Source organism: Ursus americanus, chromosome 27, assembly GCF_024610735.1.
Source record: "Ursus americanus isolate L20-20 chromosome 27, mUrsAme1.1.p, whole genome shotgun sequence".
Lineage (NCBI taxonomy): Eukaryota > Metazoa > Chordata > Mammalia > Carnivora > Ursidae > Ursus > Ursus americanus.
In genome coordinates, this window is record NC_142153.1 from 16688028 (window position 1) to 16706487 (window position 18460).

Here is an 18460-nt window from a genome sequence, read left to right on the forward strand (position 1 = left end):
AATGTACTTTAATTTCAATACAATGATATAAAACTACTTCAAACATAAAAACTTAAAAAATTTCTACTCAAGGAAAAAGACTGAAAATGTACAAACCAAATTCCTTATTAAAACATATTTTGCAAGTAAAAATTAGAAAATATTGAAATTAAAGGAATTTGTCACATTAGACACAGAATTGTAAATTACAGGAAATATCAAGAATTATAAAATTATTGGTCAAATTGACCAATCCGAGTAAAAAAAAAAATCCTCCTTTAATCTAAGTCAAATGGCACAATGCTACCATAAATCAAAAAATATCTGACAGAAAATCTTAACAGATTTTACTACTATTGCTTAACTTTAATCATATTAAATGTTACATTTACTCTCCTTATTCCATTAGGATAATCTCAAAAGAATCTTTATATAACTCTAACAGTTGTGATGGAAACATTTCAAAATATAAATTTCAAAATATTGTTAATGTTTCTGATGGATACTGAAAATAGCCTACTACCATTCACTAAAATATTGCATGGAAGTAATTTTGGTATTTTAGGTGTCAGAAATTGATTTCCAATTGCATTATATGATATACTGTTGCATTTAAACATTTTATAAAGTGCTATATGGTTCATATTTCCTACCACATTTACATATATTAAAAAATATGTAAAAATAAAAAAATTAAGTAAAAAATACTTGGAAAAACTGGTTAAATCCCCTTTATTTCAGTAGACAGAAGACTTTTTTTTCAATGTCCTGGCTGAAAAGGTTGTTGTTGCCATGGAACTGAAAGAAAAAAACCACAAATATTTGAGATAAGTTAATGATGCAGACTAACGGTACATAATTAGTATAGTGGAGACCTGAGTTAAGTTAGAACCAAAAATATTAGAGTTCAAACTGCACATCTGCCCTTTAATAGCCATGGGATTGAAAGTTATTTAAAGCTCTCCAAGGAGTATTTTCCTTATCTGTAAATGAACAGTAACATCTCTACATCTCTCTCAGGTATTCTGGGAGAGTTAAATGGAATTAAGGATGTAATAATGTGCCTCACACACAGGGCTCACTTAGCCCCTTCCCTTAGTTCCATTTATGGCACTGAATATAAGCATCAAGAGCAAAGCATCAAAAAATGCGTCACAGGGATTTTCATCCATTTAGAAGGATGTAGCTCCTGAAAGCATGAGAGGTGATCTCTATAGATTATTTGTACTCATGAACACTAAATGAGGTGCTTATTGCCTCTTAATATTTTTAGAGTTACTTTTGAATAATGCAATAGGTAATTGTTTCTTTTTCTTTTATTTTCACTTGACTAATATAACCAAGTAGGTTAACAATTAAAATTTTTGAGAATCAAAGCTGCATTTGATTCCAGAGATACCTTTTTAAGCATCACCAACAGCTTAATTATTAAGAACACGAGAAAGCTCAAACTCTGAGAACCTTTATGAAACAATTACATTCAAGATTTCCTATTACAGAAATGAATATCTGTGGTTTAATTCATAGGCTTGCCACATCTCCTGTGTCTGGTGTGTTTATTATTACAGCAGCAGCAGTGTATCAAATTAACCACAAAGGAAAAGCACAGTCATACACTTCCCCACTTCCACCCCTATTTCTTTTTCCTCTTCTCTACTGTTTTCCTTCTGTTGAAAAATTTCCAGTCCTGTTTAAACTCATTTGGTGGGCCAGGATGGGAAGGGAAAGATACACAGATAATTACAATACCATATAATGCCTTATTATGTGAGAAAGGCACACAAAAAGTTCTACGGAAGTACAAGAGGAATTGTTACATGAGAGAACAGTAAGAAGTTCAATGTGGCTTGAATACAAAGGTGGAAGTGGTGGAAGATGAGGCTACATAAACTGTAAAGGACCTTGCATTTCAAGCTAAAGTATTTGAATTTTATCCTATAGGCCATGGTGTCAGTGGCAATTCCAATGTAGAGGTGCTGTGATCAGATTTTTTAATTAGAAATAGAACTATGTTAACAAGCTGCTGCTTATCCAATTCAGATTAACGAATGAATAAATGAATTCAATTATTTTTTTCTATTTACTAATTTGTAAGAGAATCTAGAGTTGGGAAACAACTTTTTTTATTATTTTTAAAAGTTTATTTACTTTTAAGTAATCTCTACACCCAATGTGGGGCTTGAACTCACAACCCTGAGATCAAGAGTCACATGCCCTTGTAACTGAGCCAGCCAGGTGTTGCAGGAGACAACTTTTTAATTTGAAAGAAATTCTCTTGTATTTCTCTAAGACCTTAAAAGACTTCACTTACAGCACATATTACCTCTGATGGTAGAATATTGGACTGTTAATGGATAATTGTAGTTTTTGTAGGATTATTTATAATTGTTTTAAAATTTTGCTTTATACTGGTAAATATACATTTCAATTTAATTTTAAAAACCTATGTTCTAATTATGATATTTTAACAAACAGAATTGTCCTTAAGAAAGAAAATTTCTACTTCTAGGGGCAAATTACCAACTTGTTCCACTCACTTATACCCGCATACTATGTTAGAATACCAAGAGAAAGAGAAAGCTTGCTTTATCTGATTGAAGTTTCTTTTTCCAACTTGGTTTTTTACTCCCTTTTTCTCTATTTATTAAAAAATGTATTTTCATAGTAGGAAATCTAGAAAATATTAAAAACTCTCTCCACAATCCCCCAATTTTATTACCCAGAGGCAGACAAGTTAAAATGTTGGTGTATGTCATTTTAGTATTTCTAGGCATTTCTTTATTTACACAGGTACATTTATACGACATAGTTTTAAAAACTGTCATTAAAAACTTATTTAAGGGGCACCTGGGTGGCTCAGTTGGTTAAGTGTCTACCGTAGGCTCAGGTAATGATCCCAGGGTCCTGGGATCTAGCCCCATATAGGGCTCCCTGTTCAGCGGGGAGCCTGCTTCTCCCTCTCCCTGCTGCTCCCCTTGCTTGTGCTCTCTCTCTTCCTGTCAAATAAGTTAAAAAAATCTTAAAACAAAACAAACTTATTTAAACCCTGTGATTATTGCACTGTATTTCATGGTATAAATTAACTATAATTTACTTAACTACTTCCCAAAGTTGGGTTTTATTGAAGGACATATTAGTGATATTACCAATTCTTTTTGTTTCAATCTCTGACAACCAGATTCCCATGGGACAACATAATTCAACTCTGCCTAAGAATTGCACAATTCTACAAGTCTGCACAGAAAAATGACTGCTACAGATCACCTGCTGTGAATTTCATTTACATAAATGTATAAAGAGAGAAAAGTAAAAATTCAATAAAGTGAGTACTAAAACTTACAGAACTCACCGTAAGTCCAAGGAACTTCTGGAAGCACACCTGAATCAGGAGGGTAAGGGTATACAGCTTGTGGGAATGGCTGATGGGGAGCATACTGTGAAAAAACTGGCTGCTGACAATTGTAAGGAACAGGCATTTGAGGTTGAAAATATCCATTCACTGGCACAAAGTCATTTGCTTGTGGCTCCCCGGCAAAGTAACCAAAATATTGAGAGTATAAAAGATTAGAATGTGTATTTTGGACAGTACTTGCAACTGCAGTCAGCATCCCAGAAGGAGGTGGTTGTACTTCATACGAGGTTATCCCGCGGTATGTCTGGGTAAGGGATCTGCCGCTGCTGCTGCTGTAATGATAGACACACCAAGTGTAGTAAGGGTATGAAGTTCCAAATGAGTGCGCAGAAGCATTATATATTGGGGTACAGGCAGACTGCGGAAGTTCATTCCAATATGCAGCAGCATTCTCAGCTAGGACTTTGGAATTTTCATTATTCTGTTGTTCAGAAAAAGAGTTTTCTGCTGTTTGATTTGCATTAAGGGTTACGTTCCCAGATGCTCCAAGAGGTATAGTACTGGGACTCAAGGTATCCTCCATGTATTTTTCTTTTAACTCCGTTTTTGCAGGCTGGGTTTTATTTACTCGCGGCATAGGAGATTTGTTCTGGATAAATTTGGATTCTGAAGAATTGGTGCATATAGAATTTTCAATAGATGAATTTAATACTTCATTATCTTGAAGCTCAAAGACAGCGTCATTCGTTTCTAAATTGGCAGGGATGTCCCTAACAAAACGGAAAATAGGCTTTGAGAGCGCTGATGCATCAGACAGAGGAGAAGCGTCAGTTCCTAGTTTTATGTCTGAGGGACAAGATTTCTCTGCGGGATTAAGAAATCTCTGTGAAGGCATCTCGAAGTCTTTTGGAAATATGCCATCTACACTTTTTTGTTCACAAATTGCAAAATTAGAACAATCCTTCTTACCACTCTTTGTTTCAGTAGCACTGAAATTCACATTGCTTTTCTTCTTGCTATTTAAGCTTCCCTGTTGTCCAGTGAAGTCTTCTGAAGTATCAGATGAAATATTAGTTAAATCTATTTTGCCCTCTGACTTTGATGTGCAAGTGTCTTTTAAGTTCTTTAAAGGTAAGACTGAGCCAGGCAGTGATCTTTCCACCTCAACCTTTTTCGGAGATACATGGTTTCTTTTCAGATTGTCAGATGAAGTTGGTCCTATTTCATTTTCAGGATGAGATCCTGTAGTCCTATTAAGTATAACACATACATAAAAACAGCTTTAAATATACGGAGTCCCCAAAACTTAATATAAACATGTATTTGAAATTTTTATTCAGAAGAATTCTTAAGATTTACTATTAGCAGTATGTGTGTAACTATTTCCCCAGTTTTACTCCCTTGCTTTGAATTGAGATACTTTTCCTGCTGAACGTGATACACTCCACATTTCAAATGTATTTCCAATACATTTAGAAATATATGCAGTGTGGTCGATATTGTAATTATTTTATGCATTGGACATTTCCTAACAGAGGCTTTTAGAAATAGGAAACCACATTCAATTTTTTACTGTAGTTTTGCATTCATACACTTTCAACTTGATCATCTTCTTTACTTGTAAATGGCTACATATAACTGACAAAACCACCAGCTGTGCCCTGCCCCTGCCAAAAGATCACCTTCTGTTATCAGGAACTACTAAGATATTTTGTCTGTTCAAGGTTGAGAAAAGGAAACATAGACCTCCAAAATATCATGCCAATTTAATATCCTTGACATTCCTACCTAAATATAGAGAGTCTCAACCAGGCTGAAAGAAGCATCCACTATGGAAATGTCTAGAGCCACATAGTTAATATAGGTCTCCAGGATGATTATATTTTTCGGTGTGTCATCAAATTTTTTGAATTACAATTGGAAAAGAACATGCTCAGAAGAAAAAAGTAATCACTCCTCCCCAGGGAAGAGAAATCTTTGGCCTGGATTTTGTATATATTTAGTTTCAACTAATGAAACTAAAAGCCTCGTATTTTACTTAATCCAGCCTCTCTAAAAGGCACTTTAAGCTTTTTTAAAAATTAAATATTTTGTCAGAGAGAGAGAGAGATGAGAGAGAGCACACACAGGGAGAAGCAGGCTCCCCACTGAGCAGGGAGCCCAACTCGGGGCTTGATCCCAGGACCCCGGGATCATGACCCCAGCCGAAGGCAGATGCCTAACCGAGTGAGCCACCCAGGCGTCCCTCTAAAAGCCATTTTAGTGACAGCCAACATCATCAACCAATCCCGTGCAATACTTTGACATTTTGCAGAAAGTACGATTTTGACTTCATCACATTTCCAATGATGTTTCAGTGATGTCTCAACCCAGAGATTGACAGCTGCCTATATGGTCACTCTTTTATGCATTGTCTTAGAGAATATTCTTCCATGAAAATAGCACCCTGTATTAACCTTATATTTGGATTCATTTTCCTGCTATGTGAGCAGGAAAGTTTGATTCTTTGAGTAGCAAATACCACCTATATTTAGTTAACAAAACTAAGATGATTATAGAACTGGTTTATGTTATCCCTTTAAAAGGCTATTCATCTTTGCACCACTACACAACTATTCAAGGAGTCTAGAAAAGGATTCTAGAAACGCAGTAAATAAAATGTATATTCAAGAAGCAGAGCCAAGTAAGACAGAAATGAGAATGCTCATCTTTTTTATTTTATATTACCCACTGTCTTTCATAAAATGGAAAAAAATTGGAAAAAATGAAGGTTGTCATAAATTGAAAATCTTAGCCGAATGAAATAGGAGATGGCCAACATGTCCAGTGGTGCCACTTCATGTCAGAATGAAAAAATATAAACCATGTAGGGAGTTTTTTATAAAAATAATTCAGTTTAAAGAACTAGCCTTTATTTTGAAATCATATTCCTCCTATATCATGGTGTTAAACATCCTTTTATGAAACAGCAGTATATTTATAATATATGTATGTTGATGACTAAGTTCCCACTTAGTAATATAAGTTAGCAATTTCTATCTTTTTAACCAATTTTGAAATCTGACTGGTCTGTAGGACCCATAAGTTTAAAAAACTCCATCTAGTCACTTGTCATATTATCTCCTTTTTAGCAAACCAGTTACTAATTCCCATGAATTTTTTAAATGATGTCTGTCAAATATGAATTTTACTTTCTTATTCTAGAAAACATAACTCTTCTCTAACTTACTACTACTTCTACCTCTACTCAGAATCTCCTTATCCTTTAAAAGCACTGAAAAAACACATTTCACAGGTCATACCTTCAATACTTACAGAACGAAGTTCAAATTCCTTAAACCTTAAAACACTGTATAATCTGAAACCTTATTCTTCCTAACCTTACTCTTGTCCTCTAAGTTACGTGCACGATCAAATTAGAGGTATATAAATAAATGTGTTAGTATTGTTACTTAATATATGCTTAATTTTGTTTAGTTTTTCTCCAGATAGGGCTGATGGCAACTCTTACCTTGAATGCATAAATGTTGCCTTTTCTCTGTTGATTTTTGTGACATCTTTCATGTCAACCTATGTTTAAAAGTTACAAAGAAAACCTACATTGGTAATGGTATAAAATACAAATATCATTTTCACATCAGATACAATTGTTTGTTGTGTCATCATCTAAAATGCTCTAAAAACTACATTCATTAATCCTCCCCTCTTCAAACACCAGTGACTCTGCTGGACTTCCCATATGTCACAAATGTTTGGAGACACTCTTCTAAAAAGGCATTTTACAACATTATTTTTATCCCCATATCTTATAACAAATCTTGGGAGTCTATTTATGACTGCTCTTTTTTTTATATACTCTTTTTAGTAAACCAGTCATTAAGTCCCATTTTTAAGAAATCATCTGTCAAATCTGGACTTTCTTTTCTTATTCTGTATAACAGCATCCTCTTCTAAGCCCTGGATGATTTGTTACTTCTAACTGTACTCAGAATCTCTACCCTTTAAATCACTGAAAAAACACATTTCACAGGACATTACCTTCAATACACGTAGAATAAAGTTCAAATGCCTTGGGCCTATATTTAAGACATTTTATAATCTGAAACAATATTCCTCTCTATCCTTAGCTTACTAGTATTGTCCACTAAATTAAATTTTTGTTCTAGGCTTAATTTTATTTTATTTTTTATTATTATTATTTTTTAAAGATTTTATTTATTTATTTGACAGAGATAGAGACAGCAAGCGAGAGAGGGAACACAAGCAGGGGTAGTGGGAGAGGAAGAAGCAGGCTCATAGCGGAGGAGCCTGATGTGGGGCTCGATCCCATAACGCCGGGATCACGCCCTGAGCCGAAGGCAGACGCTTAACCGCTGTGCCACCCAGGCGCCCCTCTAGGCTTAATTTTAAACTCTTTTTTCAAATAATGTCAATAAACATTGTCTTTGCTCATATTACTTTCCATAACTTAGATACCCCCTCTTTATTTTATAATCTTCATCGGATAACATTTTTTCCCAATTTGAGGCAGCTTTGGTCTCTGCTCTTCACTGAAATTAAAATATAAACTTTTTTTTTTTTTACTTTTCTTCTCAATACTTATACCACCTTTTTAAGTATTATCTTCATTTTACTCTTGATGTGTTATATACAACTTATATTCTTATTGGAAGTATGCTTACAAACTGGTTATTTAGTAAGCATTTTCCTATAAACACAGTGAAATAAATGATTGGTTTCCTGGTCTCCAGAAGTAGTTTAACTAACAAATACAATTACAGTAACCTGAGAAAAAAATTCCTACTTTTCATTTTGCACATAGGATTTTCTTTACTTCTGAACTGAGAAATTCTCAAAAAATTTTAAGAGAAGCCTCTGAGTGTAGGTTGTTAAGTTAGTATGGCTTCTGGAGCTAGACTGCCTGCTTGACATCTGGGCTCTCCCATTTACTAACTCTGTAACCCTGGCAAAGTTATTTAACCTTTTTTTTTTTTTTTTAAGATTTTATTTATTTATTTGACAGAGAGAGACAGCCAGTGAGAGAGGGAACACAGGCAAGGGGAGTGGGAGAGGAAGAAGCAGGCTCCCAGCAGAGGAGCCTGATGTGGGGCTCAATCCCAGGACTCTGGGATCACGCCCTGAGCCGAAGGCAGACGCTTAACGACTGAGCCACCCAGGCGCCCCGTTATTTAACCTTTCTATCCTCTGTTTTATACCTTTAAATAAGATAATAACAGTACTTACACATCATAAAGATTTTGTGAAAGATCAAGAGTTGATATTTGTGCAATCATTAGAACAGCACCAGGTACGAAATAAATGTTTTCTATAATTTGTTAAATAAAATGTTTATGTAAGACTTCTTGTAACTCCTTCATAATCATCTATTTAAAAATATCTGTCCTGTTTTTCCACGTGGATGATAATGGTCAAGAACATAGTTTCCATTAGCCAGTTTTTAATATTCACTACATTAAGTATAGCCTTGTTATATAGAAGCTACTTAATGAATTACTAACTTACATTCACATTGAACTATTCCTTAAGAAGTTATATAAATTTATATTCTTCCAAAAGATGTCTTCTAAATTATTTTTAGTTTAAAAGTAGACATATGTGTTTCTCATATATAGAATCGTATCATTTTGTAGATAATAGGAATTATTTAATCCAATTTTCTTTTTAAAGCTCTCCACCCATCGTAGGGCTTAAACTCATGACCCCGAAATCACGAGTTGCATGCTCCACTGACTAAGCCAGCCAGGTACCCCTAATCCAATTCTTTAGTTAGTAAATTCATTTTACAAGGCAGTATTCAAAGCATTCTCAATTTTTACCAATCTGCAAACTACCTGGTTTGAAGAGTAGACTTGTTCTCAAAAGTAATACTTACATAGGTTTAGTTTTGAAACATTTGTTACCTTTTGTTTTTTACAGCTGGAAACAGTAGTGTTTATTTCTTGTTCCTGAGAGTCTTCACATTTGTCTAGAGTTATAGATCGTTTTTTAGAGGAATTTGAAACACTTTCCATTATGCACTCTGAAATTGAGGGCACCTTCATAAAAGTACTAGATTTATTGATACTCTTCCTAGGTTTTACATGCATAGTCATTTTTTCTTTTCTTTTCAGTTGGCAAGTCTTCTTTCTGTTATGCAGCATTTGGCACAGAATAAAGGAAATGGTTAAGTCTGCATTTTTAGCACAAATTATCTTCATTTGCTCAATAGTTTTCATGACTTTCATAATATGAGCCATTTTCCCTAAGTCTTTCTGAGGGGCAGCCATTATATTTTTGAGCAGTGTAGAAAACTGAATGTAGTTGTATTCTAACTCTGTTATAGTGCTTCCGTAATTTATGGATGCTATATATGGCACAAAGTCAATATATGTAGAAACAGAATACTTAGACTTCTTTAGAAGTTTTTTTATTTCTGAAAGTTCTTCAAGTTCTCTTGAAAGCAAATGAAGAGCATATGAGCAATTAACTGCTTCACTGTATTTGTAAATAATATCCAGATCTTTCTTAAGTTCAGAAATAGTAGTCTCTATGACCTTCCAAAGGCAATCTGTTGAGTTATCTTTAAGAAATGAAAAAGAAGCCATTTTTTCTTGGCAGCAAACCAGCTCAGGAAGAAGTGACAAATCAAACCAAAGCATACCTCGAAACCTCTGTTTGTCTAGTTTCTTTGCCATTGTGTTTTTAAGAAAATGAACTGTTTCTGAAAGCATGACAATTTCAATGTAGGTTTCAATGGCTGCAGGTTTTAAAATTATGGCCCCATGGTTGTGGTTTTTCACCATGTCCAAAACATTTTCTTCTGTGATAAAAATATTATCTATGTTCTCTTCTTGCAGCATCTGAAAATACTTTTTTAAAATTTCTAGGTGTTCAGTACATCTCAAAGTGAGTTCCTGTAATTTCTTAGAGTCTGCAAACTCAGCCTGATCCAATATTTCACTAATACAACAGATATCTGGGTGTGAAAGCAAGGTACCGTTAAACCTACAGTTTTCTATGTCAACTGTAGCTTTGTTTATTAGATCATCTGACTTTCTGGAAGCAATTTCAGTATTCTCAAGCCCAATAGTGGAAATTTGTTCATTGCTTAATTCTTTAGACAATGTATCATATATCTTTTTCAACCTAGAAAAAGCATACTGATTCATTTTGAGTAGCATTTCTTTATCCTCCTTTCCTGAGTATTTTTTGCTGAAAGACTGTCTCCTCTCTTTCCAAACAAGACTTTTTGCAGCATCAAAAAAGATATGTTCCAGACCATAAAGAGATATTTTAATACTTAGTGCCTCATTGTTCTTAATAAAATTAACTTTTGAGGAGATCATTTCTATGATAATCCACAAATGGTCTTGTTTTCCTGGATAGGAATCAACTTGAGGAGAGTCCCCGTACATACCAATCAGCTTTAAAGTACTTTTTCGTAATGTTTCTAGGTCTCCTAAACTATCTCCAAAGTTAACTCCACAGGTAAATGGAACAGAAAGAGAAAAGTCAAAGCAATCAGAACAACGCTTCATTATTGCTTCACACTCATTAATCTGTCGTTTGTATTTTAAGAATGCATAGTATGAATTGCTTTCCCTTTTGGTTTCTTCAAACAATTCAATTAATTGATCATGATAGATTTGCAACTCACAGAATGCATTATATTTTAACCTTCCTTGAAAAGCAGGATAGAAATTGGATTGTTGTTGAAATCCACGTGGTCTTCCAAGCAGCTCACCGTACAATGTTTCATCATACCAAAGCAAGCTTCGGAATGTTGGTTCACCTCCTAAGAGCCTTTTTTTGTTTTCAATGAATTGAATAGTTTCCATCATCATTTGGAGTTCTACCAAGGAGTCAATGGCACATGGTTTTAATTTGTGTTTGCAATTACTCCACAGGTTTTGTTCTACCAATAGTTCTCTTGAAATCAGGATTTGTTCATGAGAACACTCTTGTTTTCTTTCAAAAGCTTCAACAAATAAAGGGAGAATATTTTGACAAGCCTTAGTTTCTTCCTGTAGAATCTGCAAAGATGATGTTTCATCTGCCCTTCTCAAAATTGGAGCCAGCCTAGCTATAAGAGCTGAATGATTAGCTGAGTAATGTTTTTCTCTTAATCCATTCATGTTTGATGTAGGCTTCTTCTGACGAGTAGAGGCTCCAGAGGTTTGAGAGTGCATATGTAAAACAGGCCTATGACTCATTCCTATAATGCCTGGTTTGGAATTACAGGCTATTTCTGAATGCAACGCAGAGTCAGACTGAGAGTTATTACTAACTTTAACTCCCCCTTCTTTCTCTCTTTTGCTTAGATGATTAGAAACTGGGTTATTCAAAGAGACTGCCTCAGTAATATCTTCAAAGCTTAGATGAGAAGCAATCACATTACTTTTAATTCTTTTCTCACTTAAGTAGGAGGATTCTTCTAAGATCTCATTCTTTTGATTTTTGTACTCAGTAGCAATGGATCCTTCAGTCATGCTTTTCTTGTGAAGTGAATCTTTTGCTTTTTCTGTTTGTTTAACACTCCACCTTTTTCTGTCCTGAATGTCTTTCTTTGCCATATATTTTTTTGAAGAAGAACCCTTTTTATTATCTTTTAAGAGCAAAGAACTATCATTGGAAAATAGTTTTTTCATTGTATTTTTCCTACAACTTTTACTTCCTTCAGTTACTAATTTGAGACACAAATCAGAATTCTCAAGAACATTTGATTCATCCCCATCAATATGGAAGCAATTACTTGAAGAGCATTGTTCTGTTTCCTTTCCACCACATCTTGGCTGACAGTGTGGTACATTATTGGTGGATGTTGCAAAAGAATCTATAGAAAAAGTTCTCTGTTTATCCAAATAAGATTTTAAAGATTCTCCTTCACTACCTGTCACTAGAGTGGTTGGTAACAATTGAGGAACACTGTTATACTTTTTGTGGGTTATAAGAGTTGGGTTTAATGGGTCCATAAGGATGTCTCCTGTAATGATGCCTGGTTTGGAGCTCTGAGTGGGAGCTGTCCATTCTTCTGTAGGAAAATTTACTTCCAGGTTTCTTTTATAACCAGATAAAATAAGGTTATCTGGTTTATAGATATCAACATTTAAAAAGTGCTTCACATTTGATTCTAAAACTGAAATAACTATGTCAGTTTTTACCTTTGTGTGTGTTACACAAGTAGCATCATAATTTTTTTCTCCAAAACTTACATTGTTTTCTTTTATGCAATTTAAAGATACCAAATTACTCCTATTTATTATTTGATTAGTCTCAGAACTACTTTCTTTCATTGCATCCTTAATTTTATTATTTGCTGAATGGTTCTCAGGCTTTTCATATTTACTAATGTTAGATAAAAACTTTATGCCAATTTGATTTTCTTTTTCAGTTAGTTTCTCATCTGAGCAGGATGGGGAAAACAGACATCCAGTTTTTCCAGAAAATGGCTGAAGTTCTGATGATCTTATTAGACTTTTCATACTGCTCTTGTTATAAGCTGACTGACTTGTACTTTGGGGTGAAGAGCACAGGGCTAACTGTGATTCAGGATACTCTCGATCACAAAATTCTCTCACGTGAATAGTGGTGTGGCTTCTGGAGACACTGCTGGCCACATTTTTCTTAGAAAGGCACTCTGTGATTCTCTGTCTACTTGCTCTATAAGACTTGTGCTTTGATACACGAGTTAATGATTTATCCACTTCAAATCCCAAAGCTCTTTTCTCTCCTGGCTTGTCGTATTTTCTTTTTGACAAAAAATGTTTAGTGGAATAATACCTTCTTTCAGACACAGAGCTATAACCTTGAAGGTCACAACTTTCCCAGAAATTATTGCATATTATCGCATATGATTTTGGTAATGGGCCTCTTCTTTTTTCTCCTACTTTAGCTATAAGTTGCAAAGATGTGTGAACTCTCCTATGAGCTTTTTTTAAATGAAGAACGGCTCTGTCAAGTTTTCTGGAAAGGCGTTTGCTTTTGCATAAAGATGCTTCACTATTTAGAATATCTAGGACACTCCTGATGTGTTTTTCTGACTTTGAAAAGGTTTTAATTCGTCCTTGGGATAATGAAGAAAAACATTCAGATGAGTCTTCACTGGTTAGCTTCCTCTTCTTCCCATAAATTTCATGATGTCTTAAATCCTTATGTGGTGTGTTGTCATTCCTAAAAGGTATATTTGACTTTCTTTTGCTAATTCTTGATTCTGTATCCTTTTTACTTCTAGTATCATTACAATCAGTTTTTGATTTTGTCAAGGAACAACTTCTTTCATTATTTAATGTTGTGACATTAGAGGGTTCAGTAAGCAAAGGTCCACTGTTTTCTTTTTCAGAAGCATGATTCCCTTGTGTATTATGATTCACGTCAAGAGAAAGTGAGATTTCAGATTTACCCACTAGTCCTGATTCTTGCCTTGTATTACCAAATTCATCTTCACATGGATAATGTGAATTTTCACCAGAACACTGGGAATACATTTCAAATCCTGGTGCTTTCCCCTCCTCATCTAGTTCTGGTTCTGTGGCTTTAGTTATGTTTTTGCAAAAATTATCTTTCAATGCAGGGGACTCAAAAGTGGGACTGAATCCTGGCATAAATATATTAGTGATTTTCACTTGTAAATCTGGAAGCAAAATTGGATTGAAGAGCTCTGCTTTGTCATTTTGTGTAGAGGAATAAAAACAATTACTTTCCTCAGAGTAATGTTGATCATTATTCTCAATTCCTCTGGAGCTTTTCAAAACTTCCCTCTCCCCATTATTGCTCCCCAACAGACCTTCCCAATCAATACGAGACTTCAGAGCCTCATATAAGGCCCCAAATTCTTCATACAGAACATTCCCATGGGTAGGAATATCTTGTTGAATTAAAAAAACATCATCACACTGTTCCAATCCCACTTCAACCGTATTTTCCAAATCAAAATTTTGAAGAAATGAGGTGTCACTGACTGACTGATGAAATGAGTCATGTAATTTATTGTTATCCATGTCCATTTCACAGTCAGAAACCTTATGCTGTACTAACAAACCAAAATCTAGACTCTCAGAAGAACAAGTTTCTTTAATCTGGTATCTTTGGTGATCTTCATGAGTTGTGCCTATCGCAGGCACCATATTACCAGCTATCTGTACTGCAGCATTTGAGGCTGCATGCACTGAAGACGCTGCAATTTTGGGAAATGTTGTGGAAGTCAAATGCTCTACACTTCTGCCTGTATTTTGAGTATCTTTTTGTTTCATGGCAGTGATAGTATCTTCACTTTCTAAAAATGTAGTTTCTGTTGGTACGTATCGTTCCCCCCAAGTCAAATTAAATGTACGAAATTCTTCAGAACTCAGAACTTCTACATTGTCATTTTTATTCTCACTTCTTTCATCTATATTGACATAATTTTTGTTTGTATGAAAACCCTGCTTCTCATCTTCATATAGATCTACTCTGTTGTTTTCTGTAGACAAAACAATGTCTTCCTCTTTAGCCTCATTTTCATTTTCTTTATCATTATCTCCTTGTTCTTTGGAATCAATACTCAGGTGTATATCATTGTACAACTCTGCACTACAGAACAGAGCAGGACCTTGACCGTTATCAGCGTTTTGAAAAGTTTCCCTGCAGTCTCTCTGCATGTTCTCCAATGACACTGGATCATTTTCATTTTTCCTATGGACATACATATGTTCTCCAGCTATGCTGCAATCTGAGTTGTCATGAGTCATTTTAGTGTCATGAGATGAAATAACTCTATCAATTGGCAGTTCTTTGCCCTGGGGAATGTCTTTTGCTTCTTGGAAAGCATTAGTCATAATGCTAACACAGTTCTGGTTTGGTTTTTCCAATTTTAGTTCCATTAGTTTTTGAGAAATTGCAAAACTTGTATGAATGTTATCTTCAAACTCCAGAGAGGGTTGAGGATGCTTTTCTGAAAGGCTCTCCATTCCTGGAGTAAGATTACTTTGTAATTCCAATGCTAGATGATCTAGCTCATATTTATCCTTTGTGGTAGATGTGGGAGATTTTGGTATTTCTAATTCTTGAGTAATTGGTATTTGATCACATTTTTTCCCAAAAGAATGAACACTCTCATTCTCTTTGTATTCTTGGTACAAAGAAATGTAATTATCTACTGGACTGATTTTTGCTTCATCAGTAAAATCAATTTCTTTCCACAAAATTTGCTTTTCTCCATGTTTGGAATTATCTTCTGGGCCAGTCAAGTCTCTCATTTTTCTAATATTTTCAATGCACCCATATATGTTTTCTTTCCTTTGGAGAGGAAAAATTGTAGACATTTGCTGACCAGTCTGATATACAGTTTCTAAATCAGAAGACCATGATTCCCGAGAGATGTGACTACTGTACCCTTTTGTACAAGTATTCACTGATTCATAAGAGTTATGTGGTTCACCTTTTTCTTCAAATAAAAGTGGGATGTTGCTTCTCTGTTGGGATCTCTGGACTTCTTCCTCATTGTGTTTTTGGTTCTCAACTTCTGAAACTACATTTGGCAAACACATTGGGAAGGAAAAATTATCTTGGCCCTTACACTGTCCTGCCATGGTAACTTTATTGGGAGTTGTATCATCACAATTCTTAGAGCCCAAGTTGTGAGCCTGAGACTGTGAATCATCAAAAGAAATTTTGAAGCAAGGGGCATCCAAACAATTAGTAAGAATAGAATGACCACCAGGCACAACTTCAGATGAGGAGGCAGAATTATCTGGCATAGATGATAGGTTTATTTCTGAATTAAAATCTAAACTCTTCTCAAGTGGCAAAATCTCATTTAAACCTGTAGCATTATGTTTTCCTACGCTTTCTTCTCTCCTCATCAGTCTTGGGTCTTTAATGAGTTTTGAAGTAATAACTGTGCTTGAGCCAACATTGTTATGAAGGGGAAAAGCAGCAGAAAGACCACTTAAAACATTTTTAAGCTGTGTCAAATTTAACATGAGGTCCCCATTAACACTTTCTCTGGTATCACTGGGAAAAAATGAAAGACCTGAATCATATATATGTACTTGAGAAGTGTCTCTACATTCTGCTAAATTGTGCTCCATCTGTCCACTGTATGTTTCATGTATAGAAATGTTTCCATTTTGCACATTTCCATAGGAATTAGAAATATTTGCGTTGGAAGGATTTATCTCTGAATTTGGGGCACTGCAAGAACAGTTTTCCTGAACAAATGGATCTACAGGTTTCCTGAAATGCTCAAAGATGACAGTAGCATCTTTTCCTTTTCCAATTCTTTTGGCCACTGTACAGTTATTCAGAGAACATGTTCTTTCTGTGGAAACAATAAAAAAAATAAGAAAAAATAGGAAGGAAAAGGGTTTCTACACTGAACTCAATATAAGTAAGCTATGTCACAAGTGGTTTTAACTGAAAGTTCATTATGATTATGATTAAAGTCCGTCTCATCAGAAAAAGCAAGGAGAGCAGAGGTTGAGTGATAAACCAATAAAACAGAAATAATGCAACATGAAACTGTCCTAGACCCTTTACTAAAAAAAGTATTTACAAAAAAAATAAAAAATAAAAAATAAAAAAAGTATTTACCATAAAAATTTGAATTCCGACAAATACAAAGAAAGAGAAAAATTAAAAAGGAATAAAAGCATGTTGCTCAAAGACTAGGTATTTTTATATTAATTTCCTATATTCAGATACATAATAACAGAATCTACATATTAATTAATATTAATTTATCTGTTACCTTGCTTCTTTTCTCTTTGTCAGGAGACAACAAAAACAGAAAGAAAAGGGGAATGAGTGGGAGTGGGGAAACAGAGGAGAAAATAGCAAAAAGGTTCCATAAGATCCTGAGGGGCAAAAGCAAAGCACTGCTCTTGCTCCATAGTGAAGTATTCCTACAAATAATATATATAAATAAAAATATGGAAAATGAAAACAAATTTTCTTTTATAATTTATAGGAACTTTTTCCTACAGTTTCATAAAGAACTAAATGTAATAACAAAGGAACTTATAAAAATATGTATTTACCAAATAAAATGTTCACAAAGCTTTCATAGGTACTACCAAAAAATATCTTTATTAAAACAGATATTAATGATGAGAAATTGATGGTGGGATTTATGATATATATGAAACTATAATCATATTATTGGGATGTACCATAAGATTCTTTATCACAATATACTGAAAGATAGCTTTGTCGAAGACTTCTAAATTTTTTTTTTTTTTAAAGATTTTATTTATTTATTCGACAGAGATAGAGACAGCCAGCGAGAGAGGGAACACAAGCAGGGGGAGTGGGAGAGGAAGAAGCAGGCTCACAGTGGAGGAGCCTGATGTGGGGCTCGATCCCAGAACGCCAGGATCACGCCCTGAGCCGAAGGCAGAAGCTCAACTGCTGTGCCACCCAGGCGCCCCAAGACTTCTAAATTTTATAACTACATGTAATTATACTTTTTAATTATAGTAAGCTATGGTGGAAATAATGACCATAATACAATGTACTTCTTGAGAGTAGGAGGTGCAGTGGACAAAAAATGGTGGATCCCTATACAACTTATACCAAAATAAAAAAAATTCATTGGAAAAAACCCATAAAATTATTAGAAGAAAAGGTGGAGAGATAGTTTTACAATCCTGAGATAGAAACTATACAATGGAATATTACTCAGCCATCAAAAAAGAACGATTTCACAACATTTGCAGCAACATGGACGGGACTGGAGGAGATACTGCTAAGCGAAATAAGTCAAGCAGGGAAAGACAATTATCATATGGTTTCACTCATTTATGGAACATAAGAAATAGGAAGATTGGTAGGAGAAGAAAGGGAAGGAGGAAGGGGGGTAAAAAGGGGGAACGAACCGTGAGAGACTATGGACTCTGGGAAACAAACTGAGGACTTTAGAGGGGAGGGGGGTGGGGGATCGGGATAGGCTGGTGATGGGTAGTAAGGAGGGCACGTATTGCATGGGGCACTGGGTGTTATACACAAGTAATGAATCATGGAACTTCACATCAAAAAATAAATAAATAAAATTAAAAAAAAAAAAAGAAACTAAGTACTTTTTAAGATAAATATCTGGCTATCAGAAAACCAGAAATTAAAAATGATGCCAATTACATGTAAATTAAATATCTT

The 18460-nt window shown here is 34.6% G+C and overlaps 1 protein-coding gene across 1 annotated transcript in view; it reads right to left on the reverse strand.

The window, feature by feature from the left end:
* Positions 1-258: 258 nt before the first annotated feature.
* The window catches only part of TEX15 (testis expressed 15, meiosis and synapsis associated), a 51139-nt gene continuing 32937 nt past the window's right edge, over positions 259-18460 (reverse strand). The window contains exons 6-9 of the mRNA XM_045779365.2: positions 9253-16628; positions 6843-6901; positions 3329-4581; positions 259-777 (exon numbers count right to left, since the gene is read on the reverse strand). Of these exons, the coding sequence (XP_045635321.2) occupies positions 740-777; positions 3329-4581; positions 6843-6901; positions 9253-16628 (8726 nt within the window). The 3' untranslated portion in view covers positions 259-739. The remainder of the gene's footprint in view (positions 778-3328; positions 4582-6842; positions 6902-9252; positions 16629-18460) is intronic.